The sequence below is a fragment of the Rattus rattus genome, chromosome 1 (assembly GCF_011064425.1).
Source record: "Rattus rattus isolate New Zealand chromosome 1, Rrattus_CSIRO_v1, whole genome shotgun sequence".
Taxonomy (NCBI): domain Eukaryota; kingdom Metazoa; phylum Chordata; class Mammalia; order Rodentia; family Muridae; genus Rattus; species Rattus rattus.
The window spans coordinates 100,350,376-100,368,582 of record NC_046154.1 but is presented as its reverse complement, the minus strand read 5'-3'; the positions used below and the strand labels follow the sequence as shown (position 1 = coordinate 100,368,582).

Sequence of the window (18,207 nt, the reverse complement as noted above, 5' to 3'; positions counted from 1 at the left end):
AATGAGTCACAACAGTGCTGCGTGTCACAAGATCATATTTCACTATATTTTTAAAAAAGTGATTCTTACTTTGAGACAAGGTCTCACCATGTAACCCTGGCTGGCCTAGAACCTACTATGCAGACTGGGGTAACCTCACACTTTTAGAGATGCTCTGGCCTCTCCCTCCACAGCACTGGGACTAAAGGTGTGAGCCGCCATGCCTGTCCTGTAGTTTAGCATCTGTGATGATAAATTTTAACTATCAGCTTGATTGGCCTGAGACTGTCAGGATCAGTAAACCACACTCCTGGGCATGTCTGTGGTGTTTCCAGAGAGGATTTAATAAGGAGAGGAGACCCTTAGCTCGAATGTGAGGGGCATGTCCCATAGACTGGGGGTCCAGATGGAATAAAATTAGAAAAGGGAGTGCTCCTGGCTCAGGCATGCACTCTGTTTTCTGGAGAACATGAGCTGTTCTGTACTGGACCACCACCGACTCACCATGTGGCTGGAGCCTCTGACCCCTGACCCTTGACCCATCATGGGCTCCCACCCCGATGAGCTGAAATCTCTGAACCAAAAGCCAAAGCAAATCCTTCCCCCTTTCCCCGGGCTTTAGTCACAGCAACAAGAAGGATAACAGAATTCAGTAGAAAACTTGGCTCAGGGTGGTGAACTGAGTTATCAAGGGTATTGCAAGGTAAAGAAACATGGAAGGAGCCCCAGATACATGGCCTTTTTTTCTGCCTGGGTTCCTTATAGGGCGGTCTGCTGGGTTTGCTCCTGGGCTTTGTAGTAATGATAATTTCAGCTCAGTAACCCCTACAGACTACAGTCTCCTTGGTTTTATGGAGACCTTCCACGCAGATGTGCCAAAGCCAGCTGATAGTGAAAGAGAGACGATAAGAAGCCAATACCATGGTATGTAGGACTTCAAACACAGCTGGTTTCTGGATTCTAGGCAGAAAGCAACTCTATCCTCAGAGTCTTCAAGGGTTCCCTGATGCTATCACATGAGCCTCGTTCCAAAGCAGATCGGGATAGAGAAGAGATGGGGACCATAGTGACGACATCATCAAATTTCTCTTCTAACTTATGGGAAAGGCAGAAGCTGGGCCTACATAGACAGTTCGAGCCCAGTGAGATTACTCAAAGACGGCTCTTAGGAGCTCAAGTTTCCCCAGAAATTCTGAGTAGTTGAGAAAATTTCAGAGGACGCTCTTTCTTGTGGGTGCCTCAGAACCTTCCGTGGCAGATGAATACCACAAATACCCTGGGTCCTGAAGACCTCACACCTCAGTCCTGGCAGAGCTGGAGGCAGACGCTTCAATGCAAACGGAACAATATCCAAGGATCCTGCTCTCTAGAAGTCTCCTCCGCTACCCTCCCAGATGTGCTCTGCAGCTGGGAAAACAGGCCAATCCCACCTGGGATAAAGGTGGCAGGGTTAGCTGTTCAACTTAAGGTGGGGAAAAGAAAGGATGCCTCTATTTATGCTATGCATCATAAATAATCTACCAGATACACTCTTAACAACCATCTACACTTTGATGATAAGTTCACATTTGATAATAATGGTCTTATTTATCAGTATTAAATTGCCCAGGCAAATAAATTGAGTCTTACTCATTATGCATGATGGGAAAGCAACTCACTTTGACCTGGGCATGATAGTACACAGCTGTAATTCCAGCATTTGGGAGGATGAAGCAGAAGGATTAGAGTTCAAGGTCATTCTAAATTTTATGGAGTTGGAGGTTAGCCTAGGAGGCACGGGACTGCCCTCCCAAGTTGGATAATTACCAGGGGTTATAGCACAGATTAATGGCATGAGAAAAGACTTCCTACAACTCAGTTTATCCAGCTATGGGCGGTGCTGCCTAGGTGTTGTCAATAAGGATGTGTGGGCCAAAAAAGGACACTGTTGGAGTCAGGGATCAAATGTATCACTGGGGCTGATGTCTCATAAGGACCGGAGACACTCATTTCCTTCACAAATGAAGTCATTTATGTGACTGTATGCCAGACTGTTTTCCATTCAACTCTCCAAAAGCAAATGTCTAAGTCCTTCTAGAATCTTCTTTTGCTTAACCCCAAAGCATACCATGTCCCCAGGACAACAGTGGGCCTCTTAGCAAATCCCAGGAATAAACCAGCAAAACAGATCTGCAGCAGTTACCCAGGGCAGGGTGGCGCTTCCTCCTTGCTGCTCTACTGAGCCAGCTGCAGCCAACAGGGGCGTCAGCATGCAGCACAGGGTGTCTTCAAGCACAGACAGCGTGGGAGGTTTAGCTGCTGCTTTGTAGGGGCGGACAAGGTAAGTGTGGGTTGGTGGGGCTTCCCGCAGACCTAGATTTCTTATGAAACTGTTGTTTCCTATAAAATGACTCCCCTAAGATTGCACAGTTGTCTCTTTCTGAGAAATTCATTTGCAAAAGAAAAAAAATCAAGTTACTCTTTCAGCTAAGCACGCTCAAGGGCTGATGGATGGAAGCTGGGATTTGATTCAGTGGCTGTGGTGTCGTGGCAGGAGACATTTCAAACATGCTCATGGGGGTGATGTACAGGGCCCCTACCTCCTATGGAGGGGAGTTGTAGAACCTTCATTAACATGTCACTAGTGCAAAATGTCTTTACTATCTCTCTTGGTATAAAGAGGTGTGTCTTCGTTATGTCTGGGTAGGCTACAGGGGCGAGAATTGCCTTCCCCCAAGAGCACCAGCATAGACAGGCAGCTTCAGTAGACTGAAAGCAGGCTAAATAGAAATGGGAGCTTGAAATGCTGTTTGAAGAATGTTCCTCTTATTCATAAAAGACTAATAGAGGCTGTGCTAGGTTGGAAGAATATTTCAGCTCTAAGGCAGGATAAGAGTTCAGGGTACACAAGAATGCTAGCAACTTCTGTGTCACTGCTAAGAAGGTTCTCACCAGCAGTAACGCTGTGCTCACAGAAAGAGGAAGAAGGAAGGTGCTGGAAATGTTGAGAGAAGTCAGGCATAATGGAACACGTGTGTAATTCTAGCACTAGATGGTGGGTGGAGGGATCACAAGTCTGAGGCCAATCCAGCCTAGGTAGCGTGACCTCATCTCAACCTACCCCAAACAAAACACTGACCCCAATGAAAGACTGAGGAGGAGGACATTCCGTACCCCCTCACCTTCTCCATGCCCCTGACTTTGGCTTCAGCTATTCCGTTAGCCACAGGCTGAAGTTATTGAATGGAAAATTCCAGAAATAAGCAATTCACAAGTTTTAGAGTACACAGCATTCTGAACAGAACAATACAATCTTACAACTTCCTGCTCCATCCTACCTAGGATATAAGCAATCTCTTGGTCCAGCGTATCCATGTTCTATACACTACCCACCCATCAGTATCTTAACTGCCATCTCAGTTATCAGACCATTATTCACCCATTCATTGACCCTTGTGTTACCTAATAATGGCTCCGAAGTAGACACAGTGATGTAGTGATGCCGCTATTTTACTACAGTATATTGTTGTGATTGGTCAATTATTACAGTTAATCTTTCACTGTGCTTAATTTAGAAACTAAATAGCTGTGTGTGTGTGTGTGTGTGTGTGTGTGTGTGTGTGTGTGTGCAAGGAAAGCTACAATATAATCGTGTAGAGAGGAGTCTTGTAATAAGACTCTTAGGACAAAAGAGGGTCACTGTATCTGACTTGGGCCCTGATGACAAAAAGACGTGGCATTCCAGACAAGGCAGATACCACGTGCAGAGGCTTAGAAGCTCCTAGAGGGGACCACACAGCAACTGGTTTGTTGCTCAGAGCTGTAGCAGTGAGCAGGTCACGTGCTACAGAACAGTTGGCGCCAACCAAGAAAGGCATTAAGTCTTTGCCCAATAGGCTGCCATTGGTATTTTCTCAGGAGCCGGTGAGCACTTGCGACACGAAGGTGGACAGGCACAGGTGGAGGATGACTGTAGGAGAGGACATCAAGGAAGGCCCTAATGCTACAGGGTGGGCAGGAAGAGAAGAGCATCTGGTCAGGATGCACAGGAAGGTCATAGGTAGGGCACGGGGTAGATGGTGTCACTACTGTCCACTGATGCTACAGCACACAGGAGTGGGAAGGAGAAACAGGAGAGGGGACTGTGAGCCCAATGGTGAGTCATTCCGTAGAGGTGAGGAAAGAGAATAACAGAGGAGACAAAGCTCAGGTTAGGCTGAGAGACTGGCCAGGTTGGAGTCCTGTGTGGGAACTTCCCACTGTCTCCTACCTTCTCTCCTTTCATTCCAGGCTGGCCAGAGGCTCCATCAAGTCCAGGCTGTCCCTCAGGGCCCTGGGGAATATCAGTGACAATCAGCTCACAGAATCTCTGCTAAAAACCACACAAACCCCTAAAATACGAAGGAACAAAGGTTGGGGAACCTGAGGCCAGCGAGCACAGGGCTTGCTGCTTGTGCCTCAAGACAAGCACCCTCTATTCTCTAGGTTACTCGCTCAGAGCTGTAGCCGGGAGCTCTGTACTTGAAGGCCATCGGGAGCAGACAGGAAAAGATCTCCAAGGCTTTCCCACACCACGCCCTAATGGTGGTGTACTGTGGTAGATTCCAAAGGCCTCCATGAGGCTGCATCCCCCTCCCCCAACACAGACACAGACACAGACACAGACACACACACACACACACAGACACACACACACACAGAGACACACAGACAGACACGACACACACACAGACACACAGACAGACACACACAGGCAGATAGACACACACACAGGCAGATAGACACACACACAGACACACAGACAGACACATACACAGGCAGACAGACAGACACACACACAGACAGATAGACAGACACACACACAGACACACAGACAGACACACACACACAGGCAGATAGACAGACACACACAGGCAGATAGACAGACACACACACAGGCAGATAGACAGACACACAGACAGACACACAGACAGACACACACAGGCAGATAGACAGACACACACACAGGCAGATAGACAGACACACACACAGACACACACATACAGACACACACACAGACACACACACAGACAGATACACAGACACACAAACACAGACAGACACACAGAGACAGACACACAGATAGACAGACACACACAGAGAGACAGACAGACACACAGACAGACAGACACACACACACATACAGACATACAGACAGACAGACACACACACACACACACACACACACACACACAGATCCCCACATAAATCAGGAAACTGGTGCGTATAGAATGTTTCCTTGGAGTCTCAGGAATGATTCAGATGGGGAAGGAAGGTTTTGGTGTCCAGCCTTGGGTAGTGCTGGGTCTGTAATCTGTGTGAAAGGAAGTCCTATGATTGAAGAGTGAGGGAGGAGGCTTCAGTTGCTCACCTGGGGTCCTGGCTCACCAGGAGCTCCATCCTCTCCAGGAGACCCAGGAGGTCCCACGAAAACATCAGTTCCTGGTTTCCCTGGAATCCCAGGTGATCCCGGTGGGCCTGGGGGACCCGGAGGACCCTGAAAGGCAGTTTATTAGAAGCAATGAGAGAGGCTGAGTACCAAGCATGTGTTCTACCTTCTTTCCAATCCTTGAAACAATCTGATAAGGAAGGATTGGGGTTCCTTGCACAGGGAGAAACTGAGGCTGAAGAAGGCAACCTGACTCAAGGACTCACACCCACGCAGTTGAAAGGCAGGGAGCTGCATTTGAATGTACGTCTTTCCAAGCAGATCACACCATGCTCTCTCCCAAACGGTGTATACAATAAAGAGCCAATTATCTGGAGTCCCAGAGGAGCCCTGGCTAATTCAGCTTTCTAATTGTCTATAAGGTCAGCCAAACAGCCTGTGTTTGGCCTCATCCTGAAATGCTTACCAAAGGGGATTTGTTTCCTCAGCCTCTTGCTGGGCTGTCAGATCTCACCAGCCCAGAATGTTCTTGGTAGATCACTGGGCTTTCACACCACCCATTCACTGAGCCCGGGACCTTTCCAGCCCTGGGCATGAGTAACGGGCAGGGCCAGCTAAGTGGAGCTTCAAACTAGGGTAGCACAGGGCTCAGGGAAAAGGGCTGGAAAGAGGACTAGGCCCAAGGATGGGGCAAGAGCTGCCTCAAGAACCAGCCACATTTCCCTGTGGGCAATTTAAAGAGGACTGGCAGAGCCCAGCCTTGGGCAGGCCAGATGTGGCACAGGCACCAAGACTGGGCCAACATGGCAGATTTGGAGCCAGGGAGGATTTTACACCGGAACCTGAGTGTGAACTGAGATCCAAACAGAGAAGAAACCAGGGTAAGTCTTTCATAAAGAAAAAGGACAGTGGGAGACATGCTTAGAGGTGAAGGCCAGGGAGCAAACCTGCTGCGAAGGAGAATGGAACTGATGCCGGGGAAGGAGGAGGGTAGTGAAGGGGGCTTGCAACACACATCCAGGCTCAAGCTTATTGAAAACGAGGTGGAAATATCAAACATGTATGAAGTAAAGGGGAGTGTATGGTGACCTCCACACACAAGAGCCAACAGTTCCCAAGGGGCCAGCCTACAGTCACAGCTGCCTGACCCACGACCTTCCCTCCCAGGGCCCTAACACCAGCCTCCCCCAAACCCTTAGTACTCACTCTCAACAGATCCTCATTGCCCACAATGTCTCCAGAGCCTGAGCCCACGTCCACGCCCCAAACAGGGCTTGACCCCTCAGCCTCCACTCCTGCCTGAAGAAAGAAGAAATTCCCACATGCAGATCCAACCCCCGGTCTCCATAGACAGCTATGCCATGTCAAGCACTCATATTCTACAGCCTTAAAATGTCTATGGCCAACTTTTCTTCTGGCCTCCCCTCCCCTTTCCAGCTGAGTCCTGCCTCAGCCTCCCCAAGGTTCAGCCTGCTGGTGGCCTGAACTCAGCTTCCTTTCAACCCCTTCTGTTGCCTCTCCAGACTTAGTTCCTAGGTATCCTCCAGTGTGAAACCATCCTGCAGGTAAGGACTTGGGTATAAGTTTATTTGAGTGTCAAATATGCCTATGCCAAGCCCTCACCGAGAGGTTCAAGGAGGATCAGGGTTGTAGGTTAGAGCTAGGAGCAGGACTCACTGTCCTGTGGCCATCAGAAGGGAGTTGTGATGGTTTGAATGAAAATGGCCTCCATAGGATCCCATGTTCGAATACTTGGTCCCCAAATAGTGGAACCATTTGGGAAGGATCAGGAGGTGTGGCCTTGTTGGAGAAAGTGTGTCACTGGGTGTGGGCTTTGAGGTTTCAGAAGCCCACCCCAGGCCCAGTGTCAGTCTCTCTTGGTCTGAAATTTGAGGATCAGAAGTAATCTCTCATCTTCTCTCCAGAACCTGCTTGCACTCTTGCCGCCTAGCTTCTTTGATGACGAGAGACTAGCCCTCTGAGGCTGTAGGCAAGCCCCCAGTTAAATGCCTCCTCTTATAAGTTGTGTTGGTCGCGGTGCTTCCTTACAGCAATAGACGAGTAACTAAGGCAGCGATAGTAGTACTACAGGTAAGGAAGTCGGCTGAAGGCTGTTGCTTTCATCTGATGGAGGAGGGAGTACCTCACAGCTAAGCTCGGGGAACTTGGGAAGGCCTAGATGGGAAGCAGAGAGGGACCCATTGAGGACATTCATGGTTTGTTTCCAGGATGTCAATCCTAGAGATTGGAAGACCTGAGAAAGAATCAGGTCTTGAGCCAGGGACTAATTAGGGTACCCTTCTTGCTCTGTCAGGGGTCCAGAAAATATAATGATGTAAGTGAAAAATGGAGCTGAACCCTCCAGGGCTCCAGGACAGTGGAAGCCTGAGGTCTGACTGAAGGAGCCATGGAGTCTGGAGGTTCAGGGAGTCTCCCTACTCCACAGCAGCTTCCTAAAGAGACGATCAGTGATGCATCTCTCGCTGCTCCCCTCCTCTCTGGAGAAACTGTTCACCTTTAATCTTTCAACTCAAACTGAAGAAAGGCATTTTCTTTTATAAGGATGGCCCAAGGCAGACCCTGTCACCCTGCCCCCTGCAGCCGCCACTCCACTGGCTCTCAGGGCTCGGTGGGTTTGTTCCTGCACCCCACTGTAAAAGAAGCAGCATGCAGGGTAATCTGCACGCACATGCACACACATCGCACAAACCCGGGTGTTGCCTGAGGATTTCCTCAGCCCTTGTTTGGGCCCTGCCAGAGGCTTGGCATCTGGAACCAGTGAACTGCTCATTCCTCTGCCTTCCTTAGACCACAGGCTTCTCCAGGGAGCCCTTCCGGTCTCACAGCCTGCCATAACTGGTGTTCAAGAAATGTCTTTAGATGTCAGAAGTGTCCATGTGAGGAGAAAGAGATGGGAAGGAAGGGAGGAGGGGCGGAGGGGAGGAGAAGAGTGAGCCTATGAGACCTCAGCTGTCCAAAAGCCTCCGGAGAAATGGCTGTTCTGACAAATAAGATGAACGAATGGTTCAGCCAAACAACAGGACAGTGCAGAGGGCCATTGGACGCCCAGTGTGGGTGTTGGGAGGCTTCTTCTTAGGGCTCCCTGAACTGCCTGCCCTTTGAACCCCGCTGCCTCGGAAGTTCCCTGAAGTGGCAGAGATGGACCAACGAGGACGCCTCACCCCCAGGCCACTGGCTGGCCTGGAGATCGCTCTCTAAGGGAGATGAGAACAGAGGCCCAACAGAGATGGAGAGAGGCCAGAGCAGGAGTCCTGGGGAATCAACAGTTGGGATCACAGGGACGTTGGAATAGCCTGCCCTAGCAGTTCTTCCAGAAGACAACCTCTGCGGTTATGGACCTCAGGCAGCGTTTGCCTAAGCCCTTCATCCTGGCACCTCAGGCAGCACTTGCCTAAGCACCCCTTCATCCTGGCAGCTGAGCCACGGGTAACCCCCATCACCTCAGGTCTACTGAGATCCTCCAGCTGCCCAGAGACCACCCCGGGCCCAGTGTCTTCTTCTTAAACCACCTCTCAAGAGGAAAACTAGGGACGGGACATGTGACTCAGAAGGACGTTCCATAACAGACAGGGAAGCTGGGGCCCACCGAGGTCAAAGGACTCAGCCAATGGAAGGACTTCATTTCACACTTGGTGGGCTTTGCTGACTAACTTCTGGGTCCTGTCTGATCATGGCGGCTGGGCTGTAGACAGTACAAAAACTCAAATCACGACGTCCAAGGACCGTGCTCTCACCCCTGTTCCCAGGAATTACGTGAGCATAGCCCTCTCTGCTCTTCATGGGATACAGAATTGCATGTAACTAGTTTATGGAGCAGGTATGAAGTGCTAGGCAACGTTTTCCGCTCATGAACTCGTTGGTTCTCATGAGTCATGCGGCAGGAACCAACCCCGCTGTCTGTGGTCCTTGAGCTTTCCAGCAGAACGGAACACGGAGACATAAAATGTTTGCAGGTGAGCAGAGTCAGACTTGTCCCGTACCCACTGCACTGCATGGCCCCTGTGACTCAAAATGATTCTGATACTATTACAGGGTAGGTGTCGTTTGACTGAGCTTAAGTTCTCCACACAGAAACTGGGGCATCAGTTTCTGTTCGTAGCACGCGCCTGACACATGAGCTTGGCAGTCATCTGTCTCTACGACTTGCATGCCTGGATGCTGCATTTTGCTCTGTTGCTCTTACCCCATCTCTTCCTTCTTCCTCCTGTGTCCCCTTCTTCTCTTTCCCCTCCCCACACCCATCCTCTCCCTCCTGCCCCTCTTACACCCCTCCCCCTCATCCTCTTCTCAGAGATTTACAAAAGACTCTGGGGTTAGAGAGATGTCTCAGCAATGAGACCGGTTGCTACAGGATCTCAGGGATTAGAGCTTGGATCCCAGCACTGGACAGCAATCCGGGCATCCTTCACAGGCTCGTGACGGTAATGCTTTGTGTGTTTGCCCCGTTTGTTTTTGTTTTGCAAGGGGGTGGGGAGATAGCTTGTTGCTACAGCTTGCTGGCTTCAAGTCTAGTTGAGAAGAGGAGGCAGGGGGCTCAGGTTGAGAGAGAAGCCTTACCTCAAAAGAATAGCTAACGAACGGCAGAGAAGAGCTGGCACCCTGTTTTGGCTTCCACTCGTATACCTATGGCTGCCGCCCCTCTCCAAATTAATTAATTAATTAAAATATTATTTTTAAAATCCTGTCATAAGGGCTAGGAATGTCACTCCATGGTAGAAAGCTTGCCTAGCATGTACAGGGATTTATGTTCAACCCATGGCACTACAGAGACTAGACCAACACCAGTGGGAGAAAAATCTACTGTAAAAACTTAAAAAGTTCCCCAGGAAAAAACAACAACATCTGAAGAACCCAGCCACACTGCCACGGTCCCACCACTCAGAAGCAACACTGCTAACACTGAAGGAGGGCGTTTCCTCCTAGAGTATGTATTTCCAAACAACCCAGACCACACAGCACACTAAAGTTTATAACCATCTTCTTTCACTTAGCGTGGCACCCTAGAGTTTTCTCCAACGTTGAGGACAAATGAGAATAATTTTAATAGTGTCTAATGTCCCCATGATTTGAATAGACTTTAATTCGATTAGTCTCCCTTGGCTAGCTAATTAAACCAGTCCCAAGTTTCCTCTATTATGGACAGATATTAAGTTTAAGGTCCTAGTAAACAAACCCTTTGTTACATAGCAGGCTATCTCCATTGCGAAGGATGCTTGAAACCAAATTCTTGGTTGCAGTTACATGGTGGCTAATTTCTGGTTGTTAATATGCAGTTTTATCATCATTAATATATGTGGACAGAGTTTCCCAGAAGCACTAAGCCCCATCCACTCACCCCCTACCCTCAACCCGCCAGTATGGCTGGCCCCAACAGCCTGACTTCTCAGAACAGAGAACTCAAGGATACAAGGATGATTGGCCCAGTCCCCCCCCCCACACACACACACCACAAAAAAATCAATGGCAAACCAAAAAAAAGAAGGCAGGGGACAGAGATGAAAAGACCCCTGAGAGATGAATCTGTTAGGTCCAAAGGAGACTCCAATTCCCCAGACTCCAAAAGGCAGCCCAAATATCCAGAAATGGGCTCTACCTAGATAGGAGAATTTCTGGTGGTTAGATAAAAGCCGGCATCCCTCAGGAACTTGTGAAGCTGGCTCCCCTCTAACAAAAGGAATCATTTCCCTTGCCTTGGACCAAAGGCACCTACAGCTACCTGGGTACCTGTTAGCATATCAAAGTGCATACTGGTCTCTAGGCTCCCTCAGTATCACAGGTACCTGTTAAACATTTCAAACTTCCTTCTCCCCTTCTCCCCTGCCATAAACTCTCTCCAGGTTGTGAGCTTCCCCTTCCCCAAATCTACTCATTCACTCGTAACCCTGCTATTCTCAGTGTCTTTTCTCTTCCCTCTCCCTCTTTCCACTCTGTTTTCTGCATTTTCTATTCCCTGTTCTTGTCTTCACAAATAGCCCCACCAAAGTCCAGTCTGCTGGCCATATACAGTCTACTTCTTCCTTCCTTCCTTCCTTCCTTCCTTCCTTCCTTCCTTCCTTCCTTCCTTCTCTCTCTCTCTCTCTCTCTCTCTCTCTCTCTCTCTCTCTTCTCTGGACTCTTCCAAATACCTCTGGCTATGCTCTCTCTCACATACATACATAATACATACATAATACATACATAATACATACGTATATATGTATGCACACACACATACATATATATCCTCCCTTAACCATAGAAAATCATGTCCTCAGTTTACAGAGTATCAACACATATAATATGTACACTGAGGAGGATTCAGAGTCCAACTAACTGACAAGGGACATTAAAAAGTCAACCTAAGTATTAAAGAACACGAAGAGGCTACTGCTAATTTTGTTGGATGGATGATATTGTTATTATAATAAAATCAAACTAACCAAACAACTCTAAGTCCCAAATCAATCGATTGCTGAGGGCAACTCTAACCACTGAGAAAGGAAGCCAAATGGGAACCAACTAGTCACTGGGAGATGCTCTCTGTCAAGGGCCATTCAGGATTCTCAGAGGCCTCTCCTGACCTCTGCAGTCCCTAAGCACAGGCCACCAGAGCACTTCAGCTGAGGGATCACATGGCTGGACCTTGAGTGGTGGCTTTCAGAGTGTCACTCCAAGAACTGACACACCATGGCGGGTCACCAGCAGGAGGTTCTCCTTTTAACCATTTTCCCCTGAAGAGAAGCTCACCCAGGATTCACACAAGCCTGACTGAGTTGCCCACTTCTCTGAGTCAGTGACAATCTCTAAGCAGCCTGCCTTATGTGTACTCAAGGACGGCTCTAAACGTCCTCTGAACTGACTTCAGACCAGAAGCCAGCCTATAGTACCAATGGATGGCTCAAAGTCAGGAGTAGCAGCCTACAGCCTCAGACCCCCAGCTGGGAGCCCCCCAACGCCCACCCACTCCCCACCCCCGACTCCCCCCTCAGGTCCACACACCATTCATGCTCCATGCCTCTATAGACCCTGCTCAGCCCTATGCTCAATGTTTATGTCCCAAGGAATTGCTAATCTCAATTCAATTCCAAAGGCAATTGGAGACTTAAGCAAGGACCCTCTGTCTTTATGATTTGCCTTTTCCTACCCAAACTACAGTCTGCTCTGGCTTGTTGGGCCAAAGTCCTCAAATATTGTCTTTACAAACCAAGATGAGAACTGACCCTGAAAAGGTTGGGGTGGCCTTTCTCCACACTGAAAGATCTGCTAACTGAGTCGAAACCCCAGGACACTTACCAGGGTAACCTGCCTCTCTGGAGTCACTGTGGGATTGGAGAGCGGGGGCCCTATGGGGAGGGTGCTACCAGATCCCTCCTCGTCAGATTCCTCTGTAGAAGTCACCAGGTCTTCTCCATTTGTGGGTGCCTGCAAAAGACATCAACAGGAGGGGTTATTGTGACCCCACCCCACGAGGCTGCATGATTGGGGGTGTCAATTCAGTGGTGGCTGTCCAGTGTCAACATACTTTACCTACCATCATTCTCACACTTGGCTAAGTCACAGAAGTGACTCCTTGAAACCCTTCCCACTTTTGGGACATTGGTCTTTAGGAAAACTCATAGTCAAAACTAGGGTGTAGCAGACAGGGACAAAAGCCAGCAACCTGGTCCCTTTTTATCACTGTCTTCCCTGTCCAGGTAGAGTTTCCCAAGATCTCACAACAGCGTTGATGTGCATGTCTCTGCAGAGGACCTTAATGGCTCCTAGCATAGAATGCTGACCTTTCTGTCCCATGAATCAGAGAAGATACTCTCTGGGACTTACAGCAGTAAACACTTGCTCAGGGGCCCCTGTGGTGGTGAGAGTAGCCTGAATGTCTGTAGGGATCCCGCTGGCTTGCTCAAGGACCACTGTGGGTGTGAAGGCATCCAGGCTGTCGATGGCAGTCCCGCTGGCTTCCTCTTCCTCAAAGGCATTGAGGGGCACTTTGGACACAGCCGTGGTTGACCATTCTTCACCGAGTGAACCCTGGAATAGAGCAGGCGTGAGATGATGCCACAGGATCCCCATCCCCGTTTCAGTGGCTGTGCACGTGCTACAGAAAGGGAACCACTGGGGCAATCAGACCTCTTTCCTGTACTCACTGAGGAAGTACCTCAGTGTACAGGTCTCTGGGGCTCAGAGTCAGAGTACACCTTTCTGGGCATCCCCAGCCCACCTCTGGCATCCACCCACCCAGCTCTCCACCTCTGCTCAGTGTATATCTTAGGCTAAGTTTGCCTACTTCCGGTCCTCTGCAGGCAGCCCTCCTATTTCCGAACACCTCTGCTAGCCAGGCTCCAGCTTCTACTAAGCTGACACTCAATAGAGCTCTGGTCCCTGGTTTTCTCCTGCTGTGACACATACTATGTTTTTAAAGAAGAAAACGGATGAGTGAGAAAGGAAGGAACTTTGAACTCCTCTGTGTAACAGTCAGGTGACCTGGAGAATTCTGTCACTAGCCTGTGTGGATACAAGAGTAGAGCGGAAGGCTGCCTGCCTGGGTGCATTACAGACAGGAGAGCGAGCACGTGGAGGAGCTTGGAGGTGGGTTGTTGACCTTGGCAGGCCCGCTGCCTTCATGCATTCACTCGCAAATTAGTCCAGAACCTACCACTTGAGAGAGGCAAAGCAGTTCTGGGAAGTGGGGTCGGCTGAGCTCCATCCCCACTGGGCTCCTGATCTGCAAGGGAGCCAGGCCTGCTCTACACATGGAGCCTTTTACCAATTTGATTATACAGAGGTCTTCCAAGGATAAGGCCAGCGCCTTCATAGCCCATGCCAGCGCCTTCTTGGGGAAGTGCTGTTAGGCTGACTGAAGGACAAGTGAAGGAAGGGGCGGGGAGTCTCTGTAGACAGGGAGTGTGGAAGACTGCAGAGCAAAAAGACACTGAGGGGAGCTGGAAGCAGCAGGCCCTGGCTCAGGTCTGGAGCACAGAAGCCCCAAGGTGCAGCCAAAAGGGCCATGGACCAGACCCTGCTTGGTGTCTCAGAGGAGCTGGGTCAGTAGGTCAAGGTCAGAAGAGCCAAAAAGAAGAGGAGCAACACCCAGCCAGGTTCTATGAGGGACTACTCGGGCAGGGTCCACACCACTGAATTACAGATTTATATAGAAAAACCAACAGGACTCTATTCTCATGTGACGGAAGGAAGAGGGGAGATAATTTCACATTAAGCAGCTGGGATGGGACTATCCCATTCACATGAGGTGGGAACACAGGAGTGATCATGACAGGGAGGTTTGAATCTGATGGATAGAGAGCTTCTATGGGGATATCACAGGCACAGATTGGTCCGCTGTCCAGCTGGGATGTGTGTGTCCAGCCTTGTCTACATTGCAGGCACCCTGTTAGGCATGCCTGTCTATACCCTGCCAACCCACAGCAACACCGTCACGTCTTTCCCTCACATGTAGGGCATATGCCTGGCCCCTGATCTCTGCTGGTGGGGACAAAAGGCTCTGTGCACAGGCCTAGGACTCCTCTCTACTCTTCTAACCACATGGTTACTGGTCCTCTTCCCTCAGGCCCTGCTAGAACTCAGGGGTTGAGCCATATACTTAGAAGTCCTGGCAAATCCCACCTCTGAACTAGCATTGGTCAGAGAGGTGTTCCCCCCACCCACACACCCTGGTTTGTTGGGTGTTAAGACACACGCTGCTAGAAGGCTATTCCAGCTCTTCTCACTCCTTACCAGAGTGGCCTCTTCTCTTGGCTTCAGGGTTGGCCCTCCAGTGGGCAAAGTGCCAGCCTCTGTGTCCACATCAGTGCTGGTGGGCACCTCGCCATCCCCTGATGCTGTTGTTAGATTTTCTAGATCCTAAATGGAAAGACATCCCTAAGGCCAGGCTGGTGGACCACTACTTTGACCCATGTCTGTGGCTTTAAGGGACAGATAGCCAAGGCCTCTCTTGTACCTGTGTCCTGTCCCACCCTCACCTTCAAAGCACAGACACATCTAAGACCCGCCCTGAGTCTCTGACCTCACTACCTGCAGCTGCCAACCACCAGTCGCCTGATGGCTTCCTACCTCCTTCTCCTCTACTCACATTTAAAATTGCCCACTTCGATGTCACTCGGAATCATGCTCACAAAATCAATGGGTGCTTCTCAGCCCCTCACTCACTGGAACTTTTGAAAAGATCGGATATGTTCATGGCCACCCATGCTCACCTGGACCTGGATTCGGCCTAGACCCGTCCCCGTGTATCCAGGCCAGCCTCCTCTGTCCTTTCTCCACCTAAGCCAAGTCAGTCTTTCTAGAATTCTAGTCCTTCTAAGATTTCTTCACCCTCTCCTGAATGCCAATGGTTGCAACTTCACTACATGCTATTTGGCTACCCAGCAGAAGCCATCATGTGCTGGGCCTCTCCAGCCCCATCTTCTCAGCTTTAGGTGACATCAGGGCACCCCGTATTACTTCAGTTCCTGTGTGTGGCCTCTAGACCTTTGCTCCTCTGGCCCCCACCTCTAACTCTACCTATCCCATCTGCTTGGATATTCTCCTCAGACTCTCAGGCTCACCTTCTACCTCTCCGACCTGCAAGATGGGATATGGACGCCCTTTCTTCACTCACAAGTTGTTTTGGGAGTCCTGTGTCCCTTGGCCACTGTGACTTGGGAACTCAGCCTACCTATCCTATTGGCCATCAGCCCTGGCTAGCAGGACCAGTGCCTGGTGTGGCACGACACTCTACAAACCTCTCCCAGTGAGTGAATGCCCTGCAGCCTGTTGCTGCTACTCTGTGTTGGGTAGGCAGGAGGCTAGTGCCTGCTTCTACCAGGAACGAGCCCTAGCAGGGGAAGTACGTTTAAGCTACTCACCAGCATGTCTACTTCCCTGAAGCTCTGGGTAAACATGGCCAGGGTGGGGCTCCCAGTGGGCATACTGCCATTCTCTACTTCCAGGGCAGTGGTGACAGGCACCCTGACCTCCCCAGTTGCTGTTGCTGATAACCCCTGAAAACAAGGACATGGTGAGAGACCCTGCTGTTGGTCCCTTAGCTCTGACCTACAAGTGTATGGCTGGAAAGTACTGAGTGCCTGGGTCTTCTTCCTACGCACACCCTGCCATCTGACATCCCCATAGCATCCTGACCTTAGGCACCTCCACACTCGTGACTTCACCGTCTCAGACCAGTCCCAGACTTGCAAAATCTCCGAGACGCTGATGCCCCACATTTCATGCCAACATCTGTTTATGCACCCAGTGACCACAGGTCATTGATTCCTGAGTCAGCTGGCCCCAGCTCTGGACATTCTGTTTAGACACACAGATTTCCTGTGACCATTGCTGTACACCCATCCAGACATAAGGGTAATGGCATCGCACTTGTGATCCTTCAGCCATGCACAGGCAGAACTCTGTCCCCAGTCCACTCCAGCCCTAACATGCCTTTCCCTCTTTCTCTGTAATTTCATTTCCTCAAGGCAATGAAAAGATGTCTATACGCTCTCAGAACAAATAGGGAAATGGAACAGCTGTGACTGCCAGCGTCATAAAAAGGGACACATTTGCCAGGAACAACGGTGCACACCTTTAACCCCAGCACCCAGGAGACAAAGGCAGGCAGATTTGTGTGAGCTTGAAGCTAGCCTGGTCTATAGAGTGGTCTACGTAGGAATGGCATGTTATTGTTGTTTTCTAGGGTTTTCGTGTGTGTGGTGAAGTAGGTCTGAGTGCACATGCGTGTATGGTCATGTTCATACACATATGAGCCTGTGGCAACCAGAGGTTAATATTGGGAGTCTTCACCCATGGCTCCCTACTTCATTTTTGAGACAGGGTCTCTTGCTAAATCTGGAGCTTAGGAGAGGCTGAATGACTACCACGCTTCTAGGACCCTCTTGTCTGTCTCCCTGCCATTCATACTGGGGTCACAGACATTCATCGCTAACCCCAGCCTTTCTGTGTGTGTGCTGGGGATTCACACTCAGGCCTTCACACTTGTCCCCAAACTCTGGAGTTGAGAAGATGGTGCCGTGCCTCTGTCAGATCAAGCTATTTCTCAAACTGGCTTTGTAGCTATGAAAGACCTTTGCTAAGGAGAGTGTGGGCACGCCTGCGGTTAACCCTGTTCTGTCCTGAGGGGACTGTGGCCTTCATAAGGATCCCATGCAAGGTGGTCACCGTCGTGAGCATGCTGCATTTGTATGTATCACCAATCATGGGAGAAGACAGCTGGGGTTCTTTCCCCTCACCCTTGCTGGTGTGCCCCTGGAGCTTGACTACTATGTGTTTTCTATACGTCAGTCCTGATAACATTCAGCTAAAACTGCTTCATGCTCCAGTCACCGTCAAACGTGAAATAAGCAAATACATCCTCGTTAGGTTATCAGATCAAATTTACCACCCACTTACCTGACCATCAGTGACGTTCAACAAGGCCCCATCCCCCGAACCATCATCAGTACTGGGGTCCCCATCCACAGTATGGACCTCCAGGGTATCATTCAGGATTTCACCAGACCCTACAGGAAGCAGAAATGGTGATGTCAATAACTGTGCAGTCTTGGAAGAGAGCGAGGCAACTCTGTACATGGTAACTTGGGAAGATGTCCATGATTCTACAATACGGGACCAGGAGGGAAGCGGCAGCCTAGAGAACAGGGCAAGGCCCTAGGGCCTGGTGGCTTCCATCATGGGTTCCAGCTCCTCTCGCTGTCTGGAATCCTGCTTTGCCATGCCCCAGAATGTGAGTTGGGGCAAATACCTAACTGTGCCTCAAGTTCCTTCACCTGTGAGTGGAGATCATGATTCCTACCTCGGAGGGTGAGACTATTCTG

General features: G+C 49.9%; 1 protein-coding gene across 1 annotated transcript in view; it reads right to left on the bottom strand.

The window, feature by feature from the left end:
* Col15a1 (collagen type XV alpha 1 chain) overlaps positions 1-18,207 on the bottom strand; it is a 69,891-nt gene that overhangs the window by 38,952 nt on the left and 12,732 nt on the right. Inside the window, exons 6-13 of the mRNA XM_032900364.1 lie at positions 17,783-17,892; positions 16,246-16,380; positions 15,116-15,241; positions 13,208-13,411; positions 12,680-12,808; positions 6,593-6,685; positions 5,369-5,494; positions 4,229-4,291 (exon numbers count right to left, since the gene is read on the bottom strand). Of these exons, the coding sequence (XP_032756255.1) occupies positions 4,229-4,291; positions 5,369-5,494; positions 6,593-6,685; positions 12,680-12,808; positions 13,208-13,411; positions 15,116-15,241; positions 16,246-16,380; positions 17,783-17,892 (986 nt within the window). The remainder of the gene's footprint in view (positions 1-4,228; positions 4,292-5,368; positions 5,495-6,592; positions 6,686-12,679; positions 12,809-13,207; positions 13,412-15,115; positions 15,242-16,245; positions 16,381-17,782; positions 17,893-18,207) is intronic.